Genomic DNA, 26,081 nt, shown 5'->3' on the forward strand with positions numbered 1-26,081 from the left:
GGTGGTGCTGGCACATAGATGGAGTCAGAAGAGGTGAGATGCTTTTGCGGGGGGGTGAGAAGAGGGGGGGGGTCCAAGAATATTTATGACAATCAACACCCCAGTTGGCACCGTTGGGTGATTTTGAGATGAATCGTTTCCCCCTTTGCCCCCCTCCCAATCACCACGCTGTCTCCTTCCCTCATCAGCATCCTTTATCGAGTCAAGTTACTTATTAAGGTTTATGAGAAATGCAGCTAATTTCATTAGCAGTCAGTCACTATGTGGCTATCTGATTTTTCATAGGGAGAGGGGGAGGGGCTGGGCGCTGTGGGTGCTGCGGTGAAATCGTTATCATCCACAGACAGTTAGGGAACAGCAATTTAGGGGATAAGGGAGGATTGGAGGAGGGATGGGGGTTGAAGAGAGGCAAGACGCTGAGGAGAGATAACAGAGTTTGGTCTAGCACTCAGCAAATGTAGCAGGATTGTGCAACGTTTAGATCCACAAAATGCCTTACAAAGCAGAAAAAGGTATTTTGTAGTGTAAAAATGATACTGCACAGCAAATAAAAGAGGGTAAAGGTTCCTAGATGTCAGAATACCAATCTGGGCTCGATTTGTCACAAAGCAGGTAACGAGTTGAATACGGTGGTGATCCAGTTTTGAGGTTACTGCAATAACAACAGAGCTTGAGTACTATAAGCATGAACAAGCTGACAGATGCTCATATCCTTTAGCCTGTAATCGAGTTATCTGTGCTTTCCTTCCTCTGACACAGGGATAACCCTGCCATCCCTGGCTATCTCCCCCTTCATACATCTCCCAATAACACTAGCCTAACTGTGTTAGCAGTGTATGCGAGAGATGCTCTCCAGACTGCCAAATGGACGAGTATGCAGCTCCATCTTCCAGCCACGGGGTCAGATGATGGTCAATCGATGGTCAGCCAGAGGTCACATCCAGCGCTGGCCAAAGGTCAGCCTATCTGGACCCAAAGGTGCAACCAGCCTATCAGCCCCCTGCACTGCTAAGAACGGAGCTAAATCATGTGGACAACTCCCCTCTGCTTCAGTTAGGAGCCTCTGATAAGAAGTGCAATCTCCCATATCCTCTAATTGAACATTTTATATTACATGGTGTGTTAACGCAGAATTAGAAATGAAGGGCTGATGCAACAATTAACAGTATGTCCACAATATTTCTAAATTATAGTTCATTTAGTATGTTCTGCGTGTGTTTCACTGAGCGAGTGGGTGTGTGTGTGGGTAAGCGATTCACCAAAAAAATAGGCAATTAAACTAATAACATGTTAGTTGCATAAACTAACAGTCGACTAATTGCAGATGTTTCCCACTCCACGTTTTGAATAATATAATTTTCCATAACCTCCTGCACACCAGAAGCAGCCAAATCGATATTCATGAAGTGTCAGAGCTGTAATTCATGTGTCTGTTCCACACTGACACCGCAGGGACCTTTAAAAGAAAGAGGGAAAAAAGTGAACATTTAAATTTCACAGTTAATGCCTGGGCATGGCGTATGTTGGCCAATTAAGCTGTCTTTTTCAGCTCCATTACAACTTGGTGTCTTGGGGTTCATTTTTCCCTTACTGTGCCATTTAGGCCTCAAATGGGCAAACGTTAAGTGTGCCAGTTGGATGACGAAGAGGGAGTTTGGAGTCTGCTACAGTGTGTGTGTCTGTGTGTGTTGTCATGTCATGTGCGTGTGTATGTGTGTGTGTGTATGGGGGGGGGCATGGGTAGATGTGCATGCGTGCCTTTTGCCTTTACCCACCCCGCCTTGTGTACAAGTTCCAAACATTTTTGCGCCACTGTGCCTGTGTGCCTTTGTGTGCGGAGGCCCAATTTGTGCATGAAACAGGAGAGCGTTAATGGCTTTTAAAGATCGGTGGAGTCAAATGAGCGCGCTCATCAGTTAGCCACACACCCCCTGGTGATCACTCAGTGTCGTTAGATTTCATTTCCTGTGGAATAAGGGGGATCTCTGTGGATCCAAGACAAATCCCTGCAATTATAGCCACGCTTAAGATGATTCACTGCCCTCATTTCTGTCTCACTGGGTGGTGTGTAGTGTGGGCTATACAGCACTATTGAGTTTAGATGAATAAATGTAACAATAGAAAATCATAGGAAGCACAATAACAATAGGATGCATTGCTTACAATTTTACTAAAACATAACCTAAAAATTCTCTCCCTTCTGAATTTCTTATCAACACAACTGACCATACACACACACACACACACACACACACATACAAACACAGGAGACACCTGCATGTCCATTAATAGCTTTGCCCTGGACAGTGTAGAGCACGAGGGCCAGCAGCGAGAGGCACTGAGATAAGATTCTGCTTAGCATTTGAATAGGGTGTTCTGATTTCTATTCAGTTGGCCTTTGGCCATGCTAGTGCTTAAGCATGGGTCTGGGCGAGTCTGTGTCTGGTCTCTACAGTGCCAGCCAATGTGCAGGCTCATATCTGGCACTGTGCAACGTCTGTCAGTCTCTCTGTCTGTCTGCCTGTCTGTCTGTCTGTTTGGCTGGGTGAGTGTCTGGCTGGTTAATAATCAGCCTGGCTTGCTGCTAATCGTCCTCCCAGCTGCAGAAGCAGGTGGCCACACATACCGCAGCTCCCGGTCTCAATCACCATGTGATGTCATCTCCCTGCACCTGGTCACACTGCATTACACATACCTGAGGAAGCCAGTTTCTCCCTATGAAATCATGTGTCTTTGCCTGTCCCTGAAGCTGTGGATGTTTGCTGTTCATCTGTCCCTGGAGGGGATGCTGTGTCTGCTGCGGTGCACTGGTGGCTGCTGAAAGAGCAACGCCACACCTCTGTGTCCCCTCTCTCACCTCAGCCAAGCCTGGGACTGATCCCAGAGCAGTCTAACAGGCACATACAGCAGTTGGGACACACACCACACTGAAACAGGGAGCCATTAACTCTGCAACACACAAGGTCACCTTCAACTAGACACAGCAGCTGCCTAACTTCCTCCGCTGATATGTCCAATGGATGCAGGAACACGGTCATGTAAAGGCCAGGCTGGAAACCCAAATGAATCCACAGCTGTCTTAGAAAACCACACTCTTTAACATTTGATCTTGCCTCCCTTCACTTTTGAAACTGATCAAAACACTTTGAGTATCACTTTCAAACACCAGGAAAGGAAATGAGATAGAGGGAGTGGACAAGGGGAAGGAGGAGAGAGAGAGACAGAGAGTGCGAGAGAGGGAGAGAGAAGGAGAGAGGGAGAGAGAGAACAGAGACTGGATGATCAGGTTTCAACTCTGGCCTGCAGCTGTTGGGGGCTCTGGTGGCTGATAGGTGTCCCTTACAGCAAATGTAACCCAAGCCAAACACAATATCTGTCCACGCCATCAAGAGATCACCAAGTCATAACACATCCGGACCCACTATAACTCTGCCATGGCCCCGAGCCAAGCAATGACTGGTAACGGTTCAAGGAATTACAGGAAAAAAAAAATTGGCCTACATGAACTAAATCAACACAAATCAATTGCCGCAAAAATAATGTTCTGAAATTATTATGAAAGACACATTTTTTTTTCTTTCTTTTTTTTCTTTTCAGGCTTTCAAGGAGTTCAAGGAATCCAGTCACCAGGGGTTGGAGGCAGTTGGCACCTCACATGCAGATACTGAATGATTCCTTTATCCTCAAAACCACAAGGCTGGCAAAGGTGCAAGCTATGAACTCTCAACTCCCTGAGTCCAGTTTGCAACGTGTGTCGCATGTCATCCCCTCCCTTCCCTCCCTTGTTTCCTCTCCCTCCCTTGTTTCCTCTCCCTCCCTACGGTTCAATGTCTAATAAAACAGAAATGCTGTGTCTCCTGTGTTCCCAGAGGGCTGCTTTAAGGAGAGACAGGCCTCACCATTTTCACAACTAGAAAAACTGTCAAATAACCCTTCACCTAAAGCATGTGTGTGTGTGTGAGTGTTTGTGTACTTGTGTATGTATGTGTGCAGTTGTGTGCACCACAGCCTCCAATAAGACCTATCCATCAGAGTGCCAGTGTGCAGCGTGACAGTCTTAACCCAAAATAAACAGGCTGGATCGTGGGCCTGGCTGAGTCCTGACCCTTTCGCAAGATCAATCCCCGGCAGCATTGTGCACACTGCGGTGTTGCGCAAGGGCATGTACGCGTGCGAATGAATGTGTGTTTAAGGGTGTGTGTGAGAGTAACCAAGGAAATATTGGGCATTTGAACCATGAACATCAGTGCTGAAATAACACACCATTCCACACACCAGAGGGTGAATCAATTTCGGCGACATTCGATTCAAACCCGTATCAGCTAGCGCCTGAACTTCTCAGCCCTCAACCCCCCCCCCAGCTCCACATGATGGATTACCATCTCTGGCAGTCTCAGAGGGAGAGGTGGGAGGGTGGGGGGAGGTCAGTCGCTACAGGGACAGATTCATCGGAGGGGTGCGCTGGGTTAAGGAATTATGGTTTGACAGAGATCTGGGGTGGATAGGAGAGGGCAGAGGGTTCTCCAGGGGTCAGCGGATCCAATCCCGGCTGGACTGGACGGCAAGCCACCCTCAGAACACAGCGGCCTCATGGGATTTCACTCAGGGTCACACTTTTCGATTAATATTATTATCACTCACTTGTCCCCTCGCCCACTTGTCAGCAAATAGAGTGGTATCAGACGTATTCATCTAAACGCTGTATAAAGCACACCTGTGCAGCAATTTAGAATTGACTTAAGAGTAGGAAAGGCAACGTGTTAGGTTATCTACACTCAGTTTGGAAAACAGATTAATAGACTGATAAAGGATGCTATATGGTGGATTCATTTTGACAATCATCAAAATGAATCTGCTTACTGACAAAACTGCAAGCCACACAGGCCTTGAATAAATTACCGCCATCAGTCAATATTAAAACAGAAATGAAAGCGCAGTCCACCCATGAAAGCATGAGCCTCTCAGCCAGTCTGTGTTTTAAAGTTGATCAATAATCAGCCTGCAGACAGGTTTCAATTATTTACAGCTCAGTCTACATCTCAAATTGCCTGATCAGAGAGAAAGAAGGGGGCCGGCAGAGTAAGTTCATGTATTTTGTAGGATCTGTTGGAGAGTGCTCGCTTCTTACAACATCGCTGCTCAGCTGGTACAATTTAAGAACCCATCCTAATACCAAGATTTCTTTTTTCAGTCACTACAGAGCGAGCACCCACAGTATGGAGCATGGGTGATGAGACAGACGGGGGCAGGGGATGGGGGGCAGGGGATGGGGGGGCAGGGGATGGGGTGGGGGGTGGGGGGGGTCGAGGAGAAAAAAGGAGAGGGGCGAAGAACAAGGAGAGAGGAGGCAAAACAGAGGCGGGAGAGCCAAAGCAATAGACCTGCATTGTCAGAGTGGAGAGGCCATCAATAACAGCGTCGCTATAAAGAGAGAAAGAGCGAGAGCGTGAAGGAGCGAGAGAAGGGTGTAAAAAAGAAACACAACAAAACCCAGTGCGACGGGTGCTTCATCTTGCCGGGCACTAATGGGCGTGAGAAGCGGCTGGCTCAGCACTCTTTGCCTGACGGCTCACTCCTCCGCTGACGGGCCGTGGCAGGCATGACGGAGCGCCACACACTTGTTTATTCACACTTGTTTAATCCTGTTTTTACACTCGAGGGTTACGCCGTGGGGGAGGCGGAGGGGTGGAGAGAGAAAGAGAAAGGGAAAGAGAGAGAGAGAGTGCAGAATGGCCAACAGTCGTCCAAGACCTGGATCTCATTAAGTGCTTCCTCTCTCGGCCACCGCTCCTCTCCCGCACCTCCTCGCCACCCTTTCCATCTTTGTCCTCGGCTCTGGCTCCACTACTCTGTTACTGCTGTCATCCTTCAGCCAGAGAGCGCCACACTCTCGGAGTTCTACATTCCCCCCTCTCTCCGCTACTACACTCGTTTCCTGTAAAGGTAACGCAGACGGTGAATTTTCCCTTGGTGGAATTGGGGAGGTCAAGGCTGGGACACAAGGCCCGCTGAGGATAGTAAAAGTGCAGTCTCAGGACATAGCATGTGAATGTGCCAGTTTGTGTGTGCGTGTGTGTGTGTGTGTGTGTGTTTGTGTGTGTGAGATAGTAGAAGGTCAGAGTGCTCGTTGAGGGACTGCAGTGCATGCTATGATTTATCTCCCTGTGATGGGTTTCTTTTCCGAATTTCCGTTGCATTTCTGCAAGCCACTGTCTTTCCATGCGTTGTCCAGGTGGTTGTTAGAAAGGCAGATGCACAGGCTGTGTGTGTGTGTGTGTGTGTGTGTGTGTGTTTGGGAGGGGTGAAGGGGGGGTGGACTCATTTACTGTGGCTATCTAGCAGGCTGATAAATGAGATAAGAGAGTAATCTGCGTGCTACTGTATATGGCTGGAGAGGCCCGTGTGCGCATGTGTGTGTGTGTGTGTGTGTGTGTCTGCGCGCGCACGTAGGTGTGTAAATCCCAGCAGATAACAGCACCTCTTTACAGGGGCCAGCAAACTCCAGCTGCACAGACACGGAGCTGACACATTCAATCAGGGATTTTTTCTCTCTCACGTTTTATCAGAAGAAGATATTTCTCACACCCTTGCCTGCTTTCACCATCGCTCTTATCGCAGGACAACATTCCCACCCTTTCTGCATCTATTTCCTGCCGTTCCTCCATCCAATCCCTCCGTCTTACCGCGGGTGAACTCGATCACCTCCGGCTAGAAATGTCAACCAGCAGAAGAAAACCCTGAGTAGCCATAAAGCCTGCGTTCTACACATCCCACCGCACACTAACATGCAAACACAGACACACCCGAGATGCAACGGGAGGGCAAAAACATATTTAGACAACACATGAGACTGTGTTCGGTTTTTGAGACTGTGTTTTATTTCCTAACTGCGGCATGCATCATTAATGTGGCTTAATTGTTGCGTTGTTGCAGCTTCCTCCATTACCCTTCATTATTTCTCAAGGACTTCAGTGCAGATTAAACCTCGGCCTACTGGGGTTTATATGTACGCAAGGGCAGGTGTGTGTGTGTGTGTGTGTGTGTGGGTGGGAGTGTCTGCTGTTTGTGTGCGCTTGTCATTCCATTTTCTCATTTCTGAAATGGAATAATGAGTCCAGATGAGCTTGTGAAAGGCTCGGCAGTGCAGCACAGCCTGACTCCCCACCTGGCCTGCTCCTCCTGGCCTGTCCCTTTATTAGCTTCTCCTCATGCCGGACACACCAGGAACAGCTTGGTACCCTCCTCCTCTCCGCTCCTCTCCACTCACACCTCTCCCAGCTCTATTTTCCTGCTAATTACCTTGTTGTACGAGCACCAAATGCTACCTAACGATTCGCTTAATTGCAGAAGTGGTACATTAGACGATATCAAAGGACCTTTTTAAAAGTCATCCAATCCCATTCCGAGCGGCATTTAGAACCAACCCAAGACATCTGTTTCATTTCTGTGTCATTTGCATTTTTTAAAGGTTACAAAATGAACGCGGCAGCATCGGCTTACAGTTCTGCTCCTTCAGATTCCCTGTGTCCTCATTCCCTTGCTACGCCTCTCCCTACGGACAATTATCACCTCCCCCACACGCATTCACATATATACACCCACATACACATCAAAATGCCTGAGTCACATCCGATACTCAATTAAAAGTGCAACTGCTCACCCTGCTTGTATCTGGAGCACTACGCGCGTGTGCTAGCCATCTACCTGAAGAGATAGGGGCTAATTAACATTTTTCTTGGGATCCTATCGCCCCAGGTGCGCCTTGTCACACTTACATATACACACGTATCCGCAGCGCTAGCAATTTATTCAGCAGCGGTGGCTGCGGCTAGCATTTCTGACACAGGCTTCACGATGATTTATGAACCTGCTCATTGACCCAGTTTATTTTGAAAAGAGAAAAGGGGGCACATCCCGTCTTATCTGCTGCACATCCATCCCACGGAGCTGGCCTGGAGTCAGTTTTGGAGAGCATGTGAGGAGGAATTAGATTACAAAGCAGACTGTTCAGATATCCTCTAGGCAACATGTTTACAAGTGTTGCCTAGTGGAGTTCTCTGTCTTCTGAAGTACAGGACAGTGAACAACAGCTATAATGAAATCTCCTCTTCCCAAATGGAGCGCAGTGATGTATTCTCACACCCTACACATGTACTATAGGCTTAAAGTAAGGGCATGGCAGTAAATAAGCTTGTTCATCCTTGTATACTTGTATTGTGTTGTGTGTGTTCAACAGCTAACACTTTAATACAGGAGACACGGCTGGGAGACTAAGCCCAGTAAATGCACAAGTCTCACCAATCTGGCTCATATTAATAATGCAGAAGCACCTCTCAGAGGCCTCTTCCCCCTCTTCCCCTGCACTCCACCTCCCCTCTCCTGACAGAGTGGTGAGTGTTGCCCAGCTTGATGTCCAGCACGCAGCAGCGCCACTCTGCTCAGTAGACACTGAGTTCAATCCGTTTCAGAGCTGCAATTCAATTATCTCACCAGGGTCCTGCTCAACCACTCGTGAACGGAAGGGGGGCAAAGGTGTGTTCAATATGTGGGGGAGGGGAGGGTGTAAGGCATATCATAAACCCACACCCGATCCAACATGGATACAGATTTAAATACTGCTAAGAGTTTTTCCTTGTGCGATTAGCTCCGGCTTTACAATCACTAGACGGATGTCAGGACCTGATAAAGCTAATCACTGGAGTAAGCCAATGTGTGGGGATTTAGCACCCCACCCCCTTCTGCTCCCCCTGCCCCCCCGGCAGACCTGGCTGAGAGAGAAAGCCTAGGGCTTTAGCCTGAACCTTCCCATCTCAAACCCACTATCACTGGTAATAACCGTCATATCTGTGTGTTCTTATTTTTTCACCTTGCCGGCTCTTCCTTATCCCCTCGGCTGCTGGCCTCCTGACCTCTCACCCCTCACCTCTGAGCCACTAAAGCAGTCAATGCCTCTATTCAACCCCCTCAGCTGCTCAAGCCATAGTAGTGAGACAGAGAGAGAGACAGAGAGAGAGAGAGAGACAGAAAGAGAGAGAGAGAGAGAGAGAGAGAGAGAGAGAGAGAGAGAGAGAGAGAGAGAAAGAGGCCAAGAAACAGTGTGAGGAGGGTAAAATAAAAGAATAATCTGGAGACTTCATCAATTTTTCATGAATTTTCATTTAGGCTGGGAGAGCCCTCTTACAGCAATCGATAGATCAAGCTGCTGTCACGCAGTTAGCACCTGGGGGCTGCTGGGAAGCCCTGGGGAAGGCAGGGGACCGGATCAGAGGCAGTTGGTGGTTGGCAACCGACCCCCTCCTCTCTAATACACAAAGTCCATTTTCCCAAGGCCCACAACCCAGCTACCCCTATTACTACCACTGATCATGATAATCACCTTAGAAATAACACAAGATGTTACAGGTCCTTCCTCTACTGCTGTAAGGTGGAAGTGCTAAAAAAAAAAAAGCGCAAATTGCCTTCTGTTCTAACCATTCCCAAATAAAAACTTTCCTTGCTTGTTTTATGGAGTATGTCAAGTCAAGTCAAATATATTTATAAACCATTCCAGACAAGAAAGAGTACTGCACTGCATTAAGCAATTCTGACACAAAATGTATTTTCCATCGGTTTTTCTAAGTCAGTAATGGAGGGGAAGTGCCTAATCCTGGGGCTATTTCTAAGGTTCACATAAGGTGTTTTGTCTTGGTGTGAATGTCAAAGGAGAGGTCTGGATCAAAGATAACTCCAAGGTTTTTGACAAAACCCTTTAGGGTAACTGTAAAGCCATTGGAATTAAGAGAGATATCTGATAAGTGTGTTCTTCGCTGCTTTGGGCTTGGAATGAACATTTCCGTTTTGTCTGCACTCAGGAGAATTTGAAACGTTTGTAATCCATCTTTTGATGTTTAAAACACAGGATTTTTTTGGGCTGTTATTTCACCAGATTTTATTGCAGTGTAAAGCTGTCTATCTACAGGGGGGAATATGTTACGTGAAAACAACAGAGGACCTAGAACGAAACCCTGGGGGGTGGCATAACATGCTTTAAAACGGCAGAAGTGTTTCCATCTGGGTTGACAAATTTGGATCTATTACTCAGATATAAGTGAAACCAGTTGAGAACAGTATTCTAGAGGCATTCATGATTTTCAAGGGTGGTTCAGGAGGGTGTAATGACCAAGTGTATCAATAAAAAAACACTGAAAATCAAATATGTATAGTGAAATCTTGCCTCATAAGCAGTTGTCTAAAATGCAGGGCTATGTTTGAATAGTACTACTAGTTAATACAACAGTATGTCATGGAGACCTCCTCTGGCTTACGGAGGAAGGGGGTTTGAGGGGGTTTGAGGCCCCTGGGAGCCGCTCGATGGGAAGCCCAGCCCGAGCCTGCTGGGGGGGCTCATCTTCAAAGGTAACGTGATCCACAGTTCAGGTTCTGCCTGTCAGTGTTCGCCAACACAGTCCAGGCAGCCCGTGTCAAATGTCCATCAGGACTTTCATCTGTGCCTGTCGCTCTACCCCCACCCACCTGTGATAGACCCATGTCTGCCATGCCATCATCTCCCTCTGGTATGGTCTGACAGGAGCATAATGTCCAACTCAAAGGTCTGCCGACAACTTCAATACAACTCATAAGATCCCTTGAGCTATACATCTCAAATTCATCTGAAACCCTTAGTTAAAAACACTCATTCTCTGCAAGTCAGAACATAATCACACCAAACTACATGTCACATTGAGAGAACACACCACAACTTCCCCTTTTCAAAAATAGGCCTACAGGATATTAAATATTACAATATTGTTAAATATACAATCTTGTTGACCTATCCAGCCAGCTCCTTCAGACATTAAAAAACTAGAGAACACCAAAGTCAGGACAAATTCAATCATCAAATCTAATGTAATTGCAGTAGCCTCAAATTAAATACTGATTTGTTTTCTGTTTTTCTCCAGCTGTCAAAGTAAATATAATGCAATGTCCTGTTGCAAATAAATGGAAAAATGATTATCTAGAATAATGACATTATAAAACGTTGACAGGAAAACAAAACGTCCAAATGTTATGTCTCAGTTTGTCTTGTGCTGAATGTAAACCCAGTCTTTCCATCTGGAGGCAGAGGGATCTAGACCTTTCTGAATGCAGCCAAGTGATTGATCAAAATATACCAGCTAAACAATTAACAAGGCACTAAAGAGGGGAAATCAGGATCAGTGAAGAAATAGAGTCTTGACTCACATGCTACTTCCAAAGATGCATTGCGGCTGACAGCTTCTCCCAGGTAGTTGCGGGCCACGCAGACGTAGGCGCCCTCGTCCGGCTTGCTCCGTCGTCCGTGAACGATGCGTAGGAAGAAGAGCGAGCCGCTGGGCAGCAGCATGCGGTGAGATCGTGGGTCGTCTTTGTCCGTTTCCACCCGCTCTCCATCCTTGTACCACTCCACTGTCGGGGTGGGCCGCCCCTCCGCCTTGCAGTTGAGGGTGGCGGGCTCCCCTTTGGACACGATCAGGTCAGAGGGGTGCTCCACAATCCGGGGCGGGGAGTCCTCCTGGCGCAGACGGGATCCTGGAAGAGAGGGCGGAGATGGAATTGATTAGGGACAAACAGCATAGCGTTTAAGCATCGTTTTGGTTCAATGTTTTCCTCAAACATGCTTTCTTAAATGTTTCAGGAAAGAAGAGCCTCTGCCACGAATATAATTGCCAACGGGTAAACTATCTGGAAAGAAAGGAGGGGGGTCGGGGGTTAAATTAATAAGCACAACTAATAGTTATTGTTGTTTGTTTGTCTTTGGGTTATCATCATGTGAAAGGAGGCCATAGGCTGAGCCCTCTAACCACCAGTTCAACCCAGTCAAAACGCAGCCATCTGCTTCTCTCAACCCTATATGCAAGGGCTCGTGGGTAATTGGACCCAAGGGTGAACAGTGTATGGAGGCGTAGAGACAGCTTACATCTGAACTCCACACACACACACAAACACATACACACACACACACACACATACAAATTATGCTCATATTTGAGTGGGGTTACAGTGTGTGGCCACAGCCACAAACAAATAATTTTAGCGGTTCCACTGTTATAGCAGTATATGTGTGATGTGAATTCAGTATGCCGAGGTCCAGGCTCTAGTAACATGCTAATCCCTTGGGGTTGAGAACATTGGCCCGGTCCTTTCTTCTAGGGCTCGCAGTGGGTGAGCTCTGGAAGTCTGGCTGCTATGATAATGCTCCCCCAGTCAGAGTGCTGTGTGCGTCTGTGACCAAGTCTTAACCACGGAGATAAGATGCCATAGGCCACACGCACATTTACATCACTGAGGCCCTGGAAGCAAGGCAACAATCAAAGAGTTTGATCCACCGCCAAATAATCAAAGCAGAATAAAGGGAAGGGGACTAAGGCTAACTTTTCCAACAATCTTTTCTTCATCCTTTTTCTTTTGAACCACATTCAATACTCTATCAATAACTCCCGATTCAGCTGGCAGCCAAATGTTAATCAATCAATGCTGAATTAAGTGTAGTGCTGGGCTCTTTGCCTTGAAAATTAGTTGTTGCAGGTGTGCTTGCGATTGAGCCGAGCGGATGACCGTGCCCTTCCCCGGGGCGGTGCAGTGGGGTAATAGGATGATGTGTGCTGTACGGAGGCGCAGTGTACCACAAAGCCCTTTGTGCCTGCGTAAGGGCTAACTGCAGCATGGGATGAAGGCAGAACAGTGGAGGTTCCAGCTCTTTGTTTGGCTGGGTTTGCACATGTTCCACTACCCCTCATACTTGAATCTCCCACGGGAAGCCAGGACAAGCTGCACCCCCCCGTCTCTCTGCCCACCGGTCCGCAGGCAAAAGGACAGGAACAGGGAGAAACTCACTCATCAGCACAAAACACACTTCTAAGACTTTGAGTGTGCCGCATGCGTGTCTGCGCGCATGCACCCACATGCAAACATGTGCATGTGTGCTTTGTGCGAGTGTGTAGTAGTCCATCATTTGTCTTATCAGGGGTCAAACATCAGACAGTGGCATATTGACCTGAACAGGAGGTAGTCTGTTGTCTCCTCTTCCTAATTTGGGCTAATTCCCTCCATTTCCCTGTCATTGATTAGTGATCAGGCCTAGTGTCTTGCTCTAAGTGGGGCCACAGACAGGGGCTTGTAGTAGAGGGGGTGGGGACCACATTCAGCTCCAGGAGTACATAACCCGATGATCTAATCTCATTGGCTTTGTGTAGAGAACTATAGCTGTACTATTGCTTGTGGAACTCCAAAAATCCATGCTGCCAGCGTTTTTTTCCTGAATGCTACTCTCCCTTTCCCCCCATCTCTTCCACCACTGGTAGGTAACAGTAACCTAGCCAGCAGCCAATTTCCCTGTCAGAGCAGGGGCACAGGGGCAAGTTTGTGTTCTGGCCGTAAGTGACTTAATGAATGAAGCAGTAATTAACATTGTGACATTGATAAATGGAGGGTGAGATAAAGGACGGACTTGGAGACCCCCATCTCCCTCAGAAGGAGTGTCAAATGCACATTTATTCTTATCTCATTGGAGCATCTGCTTCCCCCATAATCCACTGGCCCTGCGGTGGCTTTCCACCCAGGCCAATACGCATGCACAGCACTAAACTGTGGCGACTCCATTCGATTTATATCAGTCTAATTTCTTTAAATCCAATTTGTATTCCAATCTACTGCCTTCTAATCACTTAAACCTTGAGTCTCCATCTGCTCTCCTCTTTCCTGTGGAAATGAACACAGCAGATGCCTCCACAATTGTCCTTTCACTGCCAGAAAAAGCTGAGCCGGGTGCACACAGGGCCAGAGGGCCAGACGTGACTGGTCAGTGTCCTTCCTGAGTAGAGGTGGTCAGTTGTAGAGGTAGAACAGGTTAAAGGCACATCCATATGCTGTGGAATATGTTTTAACAGAAGCCCATCAATCTCAATACAACTGGATAACCTCGACGGTCCCTTCCTGAGCAAACCTCATGTATACATTCATAAGCGCAAACCAAGGTAAAATGTTTGTACTCTGCAAGCGTGTGTGTGTGTGTGTCTGTCTTCCACTGTGTCATGGTGCGGCTCCCCTGCCCTGGCGATGCCCCCATGCGTGCAGTCCAGGAGGATCAAAAAAAGACTAATGTATCTCCCCATCACCCAGCCATCAGGCCAAGCTCCTCACAGAAGTGAAAGTCAATTTTCAGCTTCCTATTGGGCCCCCTTTCTCACTCTCTTTACGGTAAATGGGCTTTCTGTTGCCCTCTTAATGCGATCATTGGTGCTGTGCAATCAAGTGCTCTCTGAGCTGAGGCGAGTGCACTTCACTGGGTCTCAGGGCACACGCTCCAATCAAACTGCTGTGTTTCCCCCTGTCTGCAATAACACCACCATTACTTTTCACCACTGCTGTGCAGTCATCCACTCCTGGAGGAAAGCAGGAACCAGAGAACAAACAAACAAGCACACAGAGAGGATGAAATCAGAGAGGGATTACTGAACCAGAGGCTGCTTCTTTTCTGCCTCTTCGTTCAGTCTACTTATGTCGGCTTCACTGAAATTGGATGCATTTTCGCAATGCTGCTAGCCAAGCAATACCCACTTAATATTTGAGCCTGCATTCTCAATGTATAGCTGTTTTCTTTCTATGTTCCACATGGCATATCCTGCTACAAATTTGTCTGTGAAATAAAACCACCGACACGTAAAATCTAAAACATTTTTTTCTAAACAAGATACACAGCGTTGTCATTGTTTGGTAAAGCCCAGAATAAAAAGACCACTTTAACAATCAACCCAGCTCTTTCTCCCTAACCCTGTAAAGACTAAAGCAGTGAATCACTACTATATCTCCCTTACAAGTGACCACACACGTAGAGGGGATCTTTTCTATTAACTTTACCACATATTTATTCATGTGTGCAACAGAAGGTCAGGCCTTTGATGATCTTTTTGTAATTATTTTTATTAGCTCCCAGGAGAAATTCTAGCCCACCAACCAAATCAATACCCACACCAGTTTCAGTCAGAGCATAAAAGGAAGGGCTCCCCAAAGAGATATTAGTTATTCTGCCAACAGACATGTGCGCGTGCTGATCACAGGTAACCCATGGCAACCTCGGACCAAGGCAAAAGTTCCAGTCACTGCGGCTCCATAAAACATCAAACTAGAAAACCAAGGTCCAGGCCAAGACTCAGCAATACTATATGATGCGGACTCTAAAATGGTGGAGAGAAAGTGCTGAAACCCAGTACACGGTGTGGTGAGCTGAGTGAATACAAAATTGTATAAAAACCTCAAAGAAATTTCAGTAGGAGTGAATTATTCATTAGATCCATGTTGTCCACTCTGAAATATATTCTCCCCTGCCTCCCACTTGTGCTGGCTCTCTCTACCCCTCCTCACCCTCCCACTCCTTCTCCCCCTCTCTATATATCTCTGCCTCTCCCTCCCCATATATATATCTCTCTGTCTCCTTCACTTGCTCCCTGTCCTGTTACATCCTGTCCTCACGGCCAGGGTGACGGAGCCATATCCGTCATGTCATCAGATGGGAAATGCGAGAGAGCGGCAGGGGGAAACTGGGGGTGGCGATAGGATGATGTTACTGGCCGTTCACGCCTCTGCGCTGGCCTGCCGCGACACTTGCAAGCGGCCCGCTCTGCACCCTAGATTCATCTTCTTTACGGGGGGCTGTCAGTGGGCGTCACAGCACAGCGGCTCTAGCATACCCCCAATACCAGACACACAGCTCATCTCTTTGAGGTGTCACAGAAGACAACCTGCTGTCTCTGCTGGAATCCATCCCAGCCCACTGCGTACAGTCAGCAGATACAGAGAGAGAGAGAGAGAGAGATGGAGGGTGCTCACAGGTGCAGAGCAGATTATAGCTGCATCTTCTTCTATATGAAGAGAAGGAGGGAGCGCTAGCTAGCTAGCAAGCTAGCAAGCTCACATGATGGGCTCTGTTCCACCTCAGTGCTCTGCATACTTCATCCCCACCCCCCCCCCACCCCCCCACCCCCTCCCTCCCCACACACTGCTAAGATCTATACACTGAAAGCAAACACAAGGGTAATTCTAGGAGCGGCTCTGAACCCTTCACTGCAGCCAAGCTTGCTTCCAACAAATATCAGATAGTATTCCACTCTGAGAGAGTTTTCAGGCAGTGTGGTGTGGTGGGGTCTTATTGACTTTGCATCTGTGTATTTGTCCTCTCTCCCTCATGCAGTTAGAGCATATAAATAGATAACGGTGGGAAACAGAATATCAGATTATGTTGCAAAGGGCTGATTCACATACCTTGCATTTCAAGCAGCCTCCCCCTCAGTTTCTTTTTTTTTTTGCCTACTGACTCTCATTCTCACTCTCCATTCTACTATCGGTTGCTATCAACAGCAAGTGATGCTATCGCTCTCTTTCAGCAGATGGCCTGTCTGAGCAGAGCTGAGATTGCTGACTTGAAACGAGAGAATAAAGGGGGAGAAAAGGAGGAAGACAAGAGAGGGGGTTTGGATCCCTTTATGGTGAAGTGGAGGTGTGTTGATGAGGGCACTGTTTTGTTTTCTGTCCTATCTATGGGCTGATTAGTGTAAGGAATATAGCATTGGCTCTCTGTGGGACTGTCAGGGCCACTGGTAGGGACACTGAACTGTGTGATGCAGATTAAATGATTTCCAATGCCTGGGCCACTCAAGCGCGTAGCTCACTGTAACCCCACCTTCCCCGGCCCTCTCTCCTTTCCTGCAGAGCCTTCAGAGCAGCCCGCACTTAGCCATTTGCCTGCCTGCCTCTGCACTCCACTATGGCAGCAGCCTACATGTATGAGATGTGCGCTTGTGTCCGGAAAGTCAACGGTTCAAATCCCAGAACCAGCTGGGAAAATTCAAGGTGGGGAAATTGTATGAGCAACACTACTCTCCCCTCTCTCAAAAACTACTGTCAAGGAGCCCTTGAGTTAACGTCCAGTTGCTCCAGTCAAGCTGCTCAGTCGGCAACAGCAGAAAACTACGGTTGTACTGGGAAGCTCCAGCACAAACAAAGGTTAAAAAACACTACACTTTCCAAACATCCTAATACTGGTTCTTCTTCAGCATTTTGTAAAATATATGAAATACTATACTGACTGAGCTCAATTACGTGTGCAATTAGTCAGTTATGCATGCAGCGATGTTTATGTTCATATGTCCGAGCTATGTGTGTGTGTGTGTGGTGTGCATGCAAATGTAGATGCAGCTGGGCTCAAAGATCACTTCGCCAATTCCCTACTTTCGAGTGTGGGCTACTCTAAACAGCCCCTACCGAGGAGAGAGCAATGAAATGAATGGCACCGATTGATTCTCCCTCAAGCATTGTAATCTCTTTACTCCACCTGCATTGCTGAGCTGCCCCAGCAAATTGAATAGGGAGAAATAAATAAGTGCTTTATTGCTTTAGAAATGAAGGTGGAGGGGAGGGGAGGGTAGAAGAGAAGGTCTTCAGGTGTCTAAGATACACAGTGTTGAGAGATGAGTGGATAATTGGAGGTGCGCCATGGGCCCCGACCTGCAGCGAACACATTGCAGTCTCCCTGCATGTCAATGAGGGCAGTCACCACCTCCGGCCGGCCCACTGGCCCTGCGCCCCGCATGTGAACACGGGGAGTAAGACCTGTAACCACACACCGTCCAAGTGACAGACTGAGGGAGCAGAGCAAGCTAATCAAATGGCCCTTATAGTTCACTGTTTGTGTTTTTTTAAGCTGCAGCATAGCAAGCCCAGATGAGATTTATTAAATTTCTATTCCATGGGACACCTCATCTGGTCTGGCTTAGGGCTAGAAGGTCAGGGGTGCCAGCAGTAAGTGGATGAAGAACTCATTCAATTTACTCGGGGCCATATATTTGTGCTAACACAAAAGCAATGGGCTTTGATGGTCATTAATGGTGCTCACACACACATACACACACACACACACACACACACGCCCACACACCCACGGCCACGGCCACCACTCCTAAATGTCATAATTCTACCACTGGCTGTGTGTTCCGGGGGCCTCTAAATGACTAATGCCTCTGAGCAGCTCTCCAGAAAAATCATCATAATCCTGGAAGTGGAACTAGAGAGTTCAAACGTTCAGGGCTGCGATTAAGGTTTTCTTCCAATCTCCAGCGATGGTTGTGACATTTGGCTCGTGCCCCGTTCTGCACTGAGACTTCCACAACAAAGACAGTCTCACCAGGAGCCATTATATAAATCAACTCTCCCCTGGTCATGGTGGCTAGATTTACACAGCACTGTGGTGCTGTGCCTACGCAGCAGGGACACAAGTACAGAGTCTGTACAGTCCCACGGCACATTCATGGTATTGACATATAGACAATTTATTTGAATGTGATTCAGCTTTCTGTCTCCCTAGTTGATCAGCTTCCTTAATCTCTTATGTGGAGAAGACAGTAACGTCAGACTACTTGGCTAGTTAATGTTAACAACTGAACTGTTAGCAAACATACTGTAGTTTATAGCATATACATAAAAACACTCCTTATACAACAATGTGATTTATAATAAAATGCCAGAATATGCCTTGTCTTACAATCATAAAAAGATGTATCTATATAAAAATGTAGCAACCACGTCAACCGTGCTGTGGTAAAAAGATTCATACAAAGACCAAGGATAAAGGCGGCATAATACACAAATATACCAGGGCAAAATAATAGAATAATATCTGTAATATATAAAAAAGCCTGAACAATATCAATATACTATGTGGGGCCCTGGGCCGCTGGGCTGGCCAGAGATGTTGACTGCCCTCATTGACATGCAGGGAGATTGCAATGCGTTCACGAAAGGTCGAGTCCCACGGAACACCTCCATTTATTACACAATCTATAATAATCGTCTGCTAAGCTAAAACACTGGTGGGGTAAGCAATGGTGTATAGTTTTGAGTGTCCAGGTGCTTCCATAGGGTTGGACTCTAGGGTTAGTTAAAGGGAAAGGAAAGGCAGTGGGCCGTCATGGCTGGGTGATCCATAGACCGGGGCTGGGGCTGGGGCCGGCGGAACGGGACATTTATTCACTGGCTCCACCACTCTGCGCTGCATTACTGCCGCACTGGGCTGCTGCTGCGTGTGACGGATGTGTGTTTGAGCGTCGTGCTCTGGCTGTCCGTCTTCACACACCTCACGCTGAGAGACAGCTCATGCATTTTCATCAGCGGGCCTGACCTCATCTTTAAGACACTGGTGAGACACTCGACTCAGGCGCCACTGTCTCACAAACACTTCACAGTGAAGTACAGTGTGTTCATGTTGCTGTTTTTAATCACAGGTAAAAAAAAAAGAAGGAATGAGGGAATAAATCAATTGATACTGCGATCAAAAGTGAGTAGTAATATATCATCGACTAACAGGTATGTGAATTAATGTGTGCATGTTCTAAATTGATGATGCATTCAAGTTATTTGCATTCCATGGAAGGCATGCTTGCTTGTTCCTGTTACACAATAAATGCTTGCATAAGTGCAATCAGAGTGTGTGCGTATGTGTGCAAGTGTGTATCTGTGTGCATGCTTGCGTGTGTGCGTGCGTGTGTGTGTGTATTTGCACTTATGTGCACGTGCAGTTATTTGTATGTGCCGCTGTGAGTCATTCAACCTTGACATCCCTCCCTTCCCAGAGGGCAGGGTGAAGGCAACAGGATACAGAGTGATTAGACGCTTCCCCAAACACAAATCTTTACTGCGGCATGCTACATGAAAACACTGATAAGCCTAACATGCCGTCTCCAGCACTGAGTTTACGGCACTACAGACGTGTGGTTAGGTATACTCAATCCTTCAATCCTGACTTCCTATCTCCATTTTGGCATGCTCTTAAGCTAATCAACTTCTGCTGGGATAAGAATGCTTGTCACATCCACACTGCAACACAGGAATCTGTTCTTCACAGAGCGTGTTTGCGTTGGCTGGGCATGTGCCATTGATCAATAGGGGTTCATTCACTATCATCTAATCATCAGGGATTATATAACAGTAATCAGATCAACGTTTTCTGGCTGTCGGCTCTGTCTCAAACTCGTAATCGTCTGTTTGGGAAACAGGGACGCTGACAGAAAAGAGCAGGGATTAAACGTGTGTGTGTTGGGGCCCGGCGGGGTATAGGCACAGGTGTGTATTCTGTAAGTACAGGTGTGTGAGGCAGGTGAGAGCCTCGGCCTCTCTCTTCACCTCGCAGTCAGCATGCTCGATAAATCATATCACTCCTCCCCCATCCCCACCTCTACACTCCCACTATAGGGCCCGTCGCAGGTGCACTACAACCCCCTCTCTGTGTTTGGATTCCACCCTTATGGACGTTGCGGGTGGAAAAGATAATTCTGCACGTATGTGTGTGTGTGTGTACGTGAGAGAGAGAGAGAGAGAGAGAGAGAGAGAGAGAGAGATGGAGTGATTGGATAGGAAAGACACTTATCCTTCAGTGCAGCCAACCTCTTAATATTAAATCTCTCCCTTTCCTCTTGTAATTTCTCATCTCTTGGTCTTTGTTTCTCTAGGCAAAAGCAACCAGGCATTAGGTCTTTTTCTGCTCTGTAAATGTCAGGGGTATGCTTGGCTGCGGCCTAGCAAAGCGGAGGTAAAACGGGGGAAAGCGGTATTATCTCCCCTACGTTTTGCTATTCTCACAGCACAATCAGCCATGTGCGTTGTCTGACGCTGACATTTTCTCTCCCTCGCCTCTGCAGAATGTAAAGGCAATAAACCAACGTGATCTCGGAATTTAAAATAGCTGCACGTCCTGTTGTTTCTGCCTGATCGCAGCGCAGTATTTATAACTAAAAAGAGAGTACGCGGACCTCAAAGTCTATTCTGTTGTGTGCTGAATGTGTGGAGTGATGGCTGCTGAAACGCGATCCGCAGAGTAGCCGGTCCTGGCTGTTAAAATATCATAGGAGTTGACAGGCCGCGTCACTGGTGAAGTAACACTCATCGCACACGCATGCACACGCACACAGAGCGACCGTGACCTGCAACCTGACTCTCATTATACAAACACTCCACCCCGTTCTATTTCTTTCTGCTCATTCACTTCCTCTTGCGCTCGCCACCTTCGCGTCTCTCACTGTCTTTACTCTCCACTCATTTTTTTGATGTTAATCAGAGAGTAAACAGTGCTCTTCGATGTGAGAAGGGAGCGCGGCCCATGTGACAGTGATGAGAGCATGGGAGACAGTGGAGAGGAGCTTCCTGCAGATCCCGGGTTGAAGGCTCATCATTACAGCGGTCCCATTCCAGCAAATGAACCTCAATTACAATAACGCTGCCTAAACGCTGCCAACTCAAGCAGAACAATCACATTTGGGGCGAGACATTACAATGGCTCTTACACAATGACCTCAGCCTGCCTCATCATTCACGTACACTATTTTAATCTGGGCTTACTTTCCATTATAGGGCAGTGCTTTAGACCTTTCTCATTCAATCATGACCATCAAGAGCACTGTTAGTCTCCAGGGAGCTTCAGTATTAAAGCCTCATCCTCACCAATTCCCACTAAAAGAATGTGTTGTTAAACAAATATTCTCTAAATTTGTTTTTTATTTGATTACATTGTATCTCGCTCTCTGTCTCTCTCTCTCTCTCTCTCTCTGTGTGTGTGTGTGTGTTGGTTTCTCTCTCTCAGACACACACACACACACACACTTAGGGTGTGAGTTTCCCTTGACTCAGCATTAGTGAAACCACAACCCCGATGGCGGGTGGAGAGCTGTACACTATCTAGGCCACCAAAAACCCCAGGTGCCCATATCCGTGGCCCCTTAGATAGGTTTGAGTTGGGCCACACTTCAGCACCCCTCAGTGTGTCACCCCACATGGATGTGATGTCACCAGCTCCTAGATCAGACACAAGTATGCAGGGGTCCTCAGAATAGCAGGGGTCAGGAGTGAATGTCTACTATGCTAAGCATGTTCTATTCCAGCTTCAAAAACAGTACGGTCGAGTCTCAGAGACAACCAGACCTGGAAACAGACAGCTGCTCACCAACGTATTCCTGGAAAATATGGAAAGATCGAACAGATTCTCTTTAAAGTTATTCGACCCATTTTTTTCACATATAGCATTTTCCCTCACAACAATCCCTCTCTCTTCCAGCCTTGACAACCCTCCACAGTCACGCTCTCCCCCATTCTGCCTCCATCTCACCTTTTCTCTCCTCTCCTACACACTAGCAGTATTAATCACAGCACACTAAACAGTGACTGACGCCATTCACAAGGCTTGGCTTTGTTGGCTATGCTGCCCAGTGAATACAACTCCAGACCTTTTTGTCTGCCTAAGTGGACTCTTAGAGGAAGCTCCTCCCTCTCCAAGGACCCTCAGATTACCTCTGAAAGGCTGGGTGATGGGTAGTTCTGCAGGGATGGAGGGGAAGAGCAAGGGAGAGGGGGAGGAGGGTGACAGGCAAATGATTGGGAAGAGAGATTCACTGCTCCCGGGGAGATGTGGACCCCTCTCCCTCCGGCCATCTAGCCATGCCATCAGCCAGCGCTTAGCAACCAGTGGGCTTGGCTGAACCGAGAGTGAAGGACAGCAAAAAAGGTGAAAGAAAAAGAGAGTGAAAAAGAGAAAGATTCAAATGCCAACAAAAATGTGACTGGACTTGCTGACTACAGGAAGAGGCCATGAGGACTGCTAAAATACAATATAAATCGCCATCAAAACCAAAACTCGGAGCTGTAAAGAACAAAAGCGGGAGTTGACAGGTAAAAGAAAAAGGAGCTTTTCAGGCTCCTGCATTCAATGACAACAAAACCTGGGCTTTGCGTACTGCTAAGTTGTACAAACAATACAAAGCAAACAGTGTGAATCATCACTCACAGCACAGCAAGTGCTGATATAATGCCTCATTATGTGACTGTTTAGTACTAGTGTGTATGTGTGTGTGTGTGTGTGTGTGTGTGTGTGTGTGTGTGTGTGTGTGTGTGTAACTACTGTAACAAGGTGTGCCCTCTCCAGAAGTAGCACTAAACATGATTCAGACTTCAGGTTTATGAAATTTTAAAAGTTATACATCTTGCTTCCTCCCATCACTCCATTAACTCGCATATTTGACCAATCCCAATCAGGCTTTCCACCCAAGCTCTCCTATTTTGATGATTTATGTGAGTCATCACATTTACTCTGCAGTTGAGGCTGTTTTAATTCCTCCATTAAACCAGCTCCCTTGTAGGCCAATGATTCCCAGGAAGCCTTGTAAAATCGTAAAAAAAAAAAAAAGATGCTGACTTAGCACTCCATGGTAGATTGGATGAGGAGGACTGAGGCTCGACTTTTGGCTTTCTACCGGCTAGAGAAATTAAACAGTATCAATCTCATCTGCAATCAACAACATCATCGTTATTAAAGATTAATCAAACAAATGGGAAGTAATGAACTGGGGCAGTGTCCCAGCCTAGGTTTAAGCTGGCTTACACTACAATGCAAAATCATAGCCCTGAAATCCAAAAGCAAAATCTCCACATGCAGCAAAGCCATCTACAGTGCAGAATGTTGCAGTACAACACCCTCGCCAGTCACCTCCCATCCAGTGAACCTCCCATTCACAGGTTTGAACTACTTTCTGTTGCGTAATACTGACTCTTTATCTAAATTCACAAAAAAATCTATGGGAATTTTATTACTAAAATGTGCTTTAAGAGAAGACCATTACTTTAATTATTATCTTCTTTAGAGAAAATGTTCTCAGTCTCCTCTGTATCAGATGGATCACCTGTAGCCAGTGTTATACAACCTGAGAGTCATTCATATCTACATATTTAGATTGACTGGAATAGACAATGGCAGAGAAAAATGTCTCTCAAATGCCAGTACATCAGTGGTCATCATTTGGTGTTAAAATTGCATGCCAAAACATATGCATATCATTCAAAAAAATATCAACCACTAAATGAAATATACAGCAGGTGTTAAACTGTGAATGCCATGGGCTGGGAGTGCTAATATTTCCAATTTGCTGTTGCAGAGGAAATATTCACCTCATCCTTACTCTAATTTTAAGCCTTTGATGGGCGATTATTAGCTTTAAATGACTATTAAATAGAAATCCGTCGAATTCTCCTTATTCGCGTAGGCCTATTGCTTTCAGCTTATGTTTAAGGAATAGATAAACAAATGGCTTTAATTCATGTTGAGGCGAGGTGAAATACATGTAGGCTACTTATATAAAACAAATAAGTTTAATAATAGAGTTCCCTGATTGCAGCTTTACATTTGGCAACCATAATAGTTATTCGATCATGAAAACTCCGTGAATTAATCAAATGTCATTTTTATCTGTCAAACACACCGTTAAGTAATGACATAAAAATAACAATATTCCTTACAACATCAGCTAAGTAGCAAATGACAAGTGGAGAGTGCCAAAGGCAGTGTCTGGCATCATTAATTGCACAGTAGGTGCAAAACAGAACTGAATGTTTGTTAATACGTCCAAGAGAAAGTTTTAAACAACAAGACATGGTAGACAACTTACCATCAACTTGAAAATACAGTAATCCACCAACAAGGATGAACGCTAGCGGACCCATACTAGCATATTAAACATCCACGGCTGGTGCGCAAATCCTTGAATTCACTGGGAAAAATATGTCCAATATGACAGGCAAGTCTATTCCTTGTGTATGGAAGTTAGAAATAGGTCCTAGTTACTGACAAAAGCCAGTATCGGTGTCCAAGAATTGAGAGGATCCATTAAATAGTGGGTCACCCACAGCTCGGGGTAGACATATCCACAAAACCTTGAAACCAAATCAGCCACTCACGATCTTTTACTATTTCCCCTGCTTGTCCCGTGAGTTGATCCGCAATCTTTTGCTATTTTTTCCAAGATGACCTAAACTACGCGAATACAAACTGAAGCCCACAAAACCTACAACATTACTAATTTAAGTCCACACTGAAAAAAAAAAAAAAAAACATGCGCTTCCCCGCAGGTCCTCGGTTCCTTGAGACGCGTCTCCAGCACCTCACAAATCTTCAGCGATGTCTCCACAGTTCAACACATGGTGTGTCTGATACCAAAACTGCAAACCTGCCCTTCAGTCTCATGCATCCCCACAAAGTGGTTTTATTACAAACGGAACCCGCTCTCAAAACACCCATGTGCTTAGCCAGAGCTAAAGCACTGTAAATGTACAGTCAAGTAGATACTGCAAGTCAGTTCAACATAGCCTTATCCTCCCTCTATCTCCCTCTTGGTTTCAATAGCGCTGCCACTAGGAGCGCACGGTCTATGCGCACTCGGCACAGCCGCAGCCCGCAGACTGAGGCTCGACACACTTGAACAAAACAGGGATCGGTGCGGGAGGAGAGCTGCGAGCAGGGAAGGGAGTAGTAGACTGAGGAGAAGGAAAGTCGAGGAGCACTTGGATCTCAGTCCAAAGCGGTCTGAAGTCCTGAAGAACTGAGCCTAGGCTAGTGAAACCTTTCTACAGGCAAGCAACGATCATTATTGTAACCAGGGGTGTAGCGGAGTGGACGGTAAACCCACATAAACTCTGTTAATACACCTTTTTATTTTTATTTGAGTATACCCACCCTTTACAGCCTTTCATAAATCTGTATGACATCAATTCATAGCATTCTGTACAGAGTAAGTATCTCACTGATGAAAGCTAGCCTATATGAAGATCGATAGATTTTAACATATATTTTTTTGTTGAAATTAGTAGTTGTTTGCTTTATGATAATCCCAGACTGGAGGTCATAGTCTATCCACCTCATTTACTATAACATCACCGGTTGTAACTATTACATCTGTATCGTTCTGCCCATGACTCATGGACAACATTTTGGCAATTCATTGTGCAAAGAAGCCAACAGGTATGCAATAACAACGGGTAAAGTGCATGGTAAAATATTGATTTATCGATCAGTTTAATGATCGTTAGCATTTTTTGATAAGGAAAAAATATATAATTTGGCACAGGGAAATCATGTAGACAGGAGGATAAAAATTATATTTACTGCTCTGCTATACACTATAATACTGTGGCATAGTCAATAGATTTGATCGGATGTGTTGGACGATGTGTATGCATATTAAAGATGCAGAGAGAGA

General features: G+C 46.3%; 1 protein-coding gene across 1 annotated transcript in view; it reads right to left on the reverse strand.

Annotated features, from left to right (window-relative positions):
- Window positions 1-25,196, reverse strand: part of robo2 (roundabout, axon guidance receptor, homolog 2 (Drosophila)) — a 164,009-nt gene extending 138,813 nt beyond the window's left edge. Inside the window, exons 1-2 of the mRNA XM_071925348.2 lie at window positions 24,495-25,196; window positions 11,224-11,550 (exon numbers count right to left, since the gene is read on the reverse strand). Coding sequence (XP_071781449.1) covers window positions 11,224-11,550; window positions 24,495-24,549 — 382 coding nt within the window. The 5' untranslated portion in view covers window positions 24,550-25,196. The remainder of the gene's footprint in view (window positions 1-11,223; window positions 11,551-24,494) is intronic.
- Between the last annotated feature and the right edge of the window lie 885 nt (window positions 25,197-26,081).

The sequence above is a fragment of the Centroberyx gerrardi genome, chromosome 6 (assembly GCF_048128805.1).
Source record: "Centroberyx gerrardi isolate f3 chromosome 6, fCenGer3.hap1.cur.20231027, whole genome shotgun sequence".
In the NCBI taxonomy this organism is placed as follows: domain Eukaryota; kingdom Metazoa; phylum Chordata; class Actinopteri; order Beryciformes; family Berycidae; genus Centroberyx; species Centroberyx gerrardi.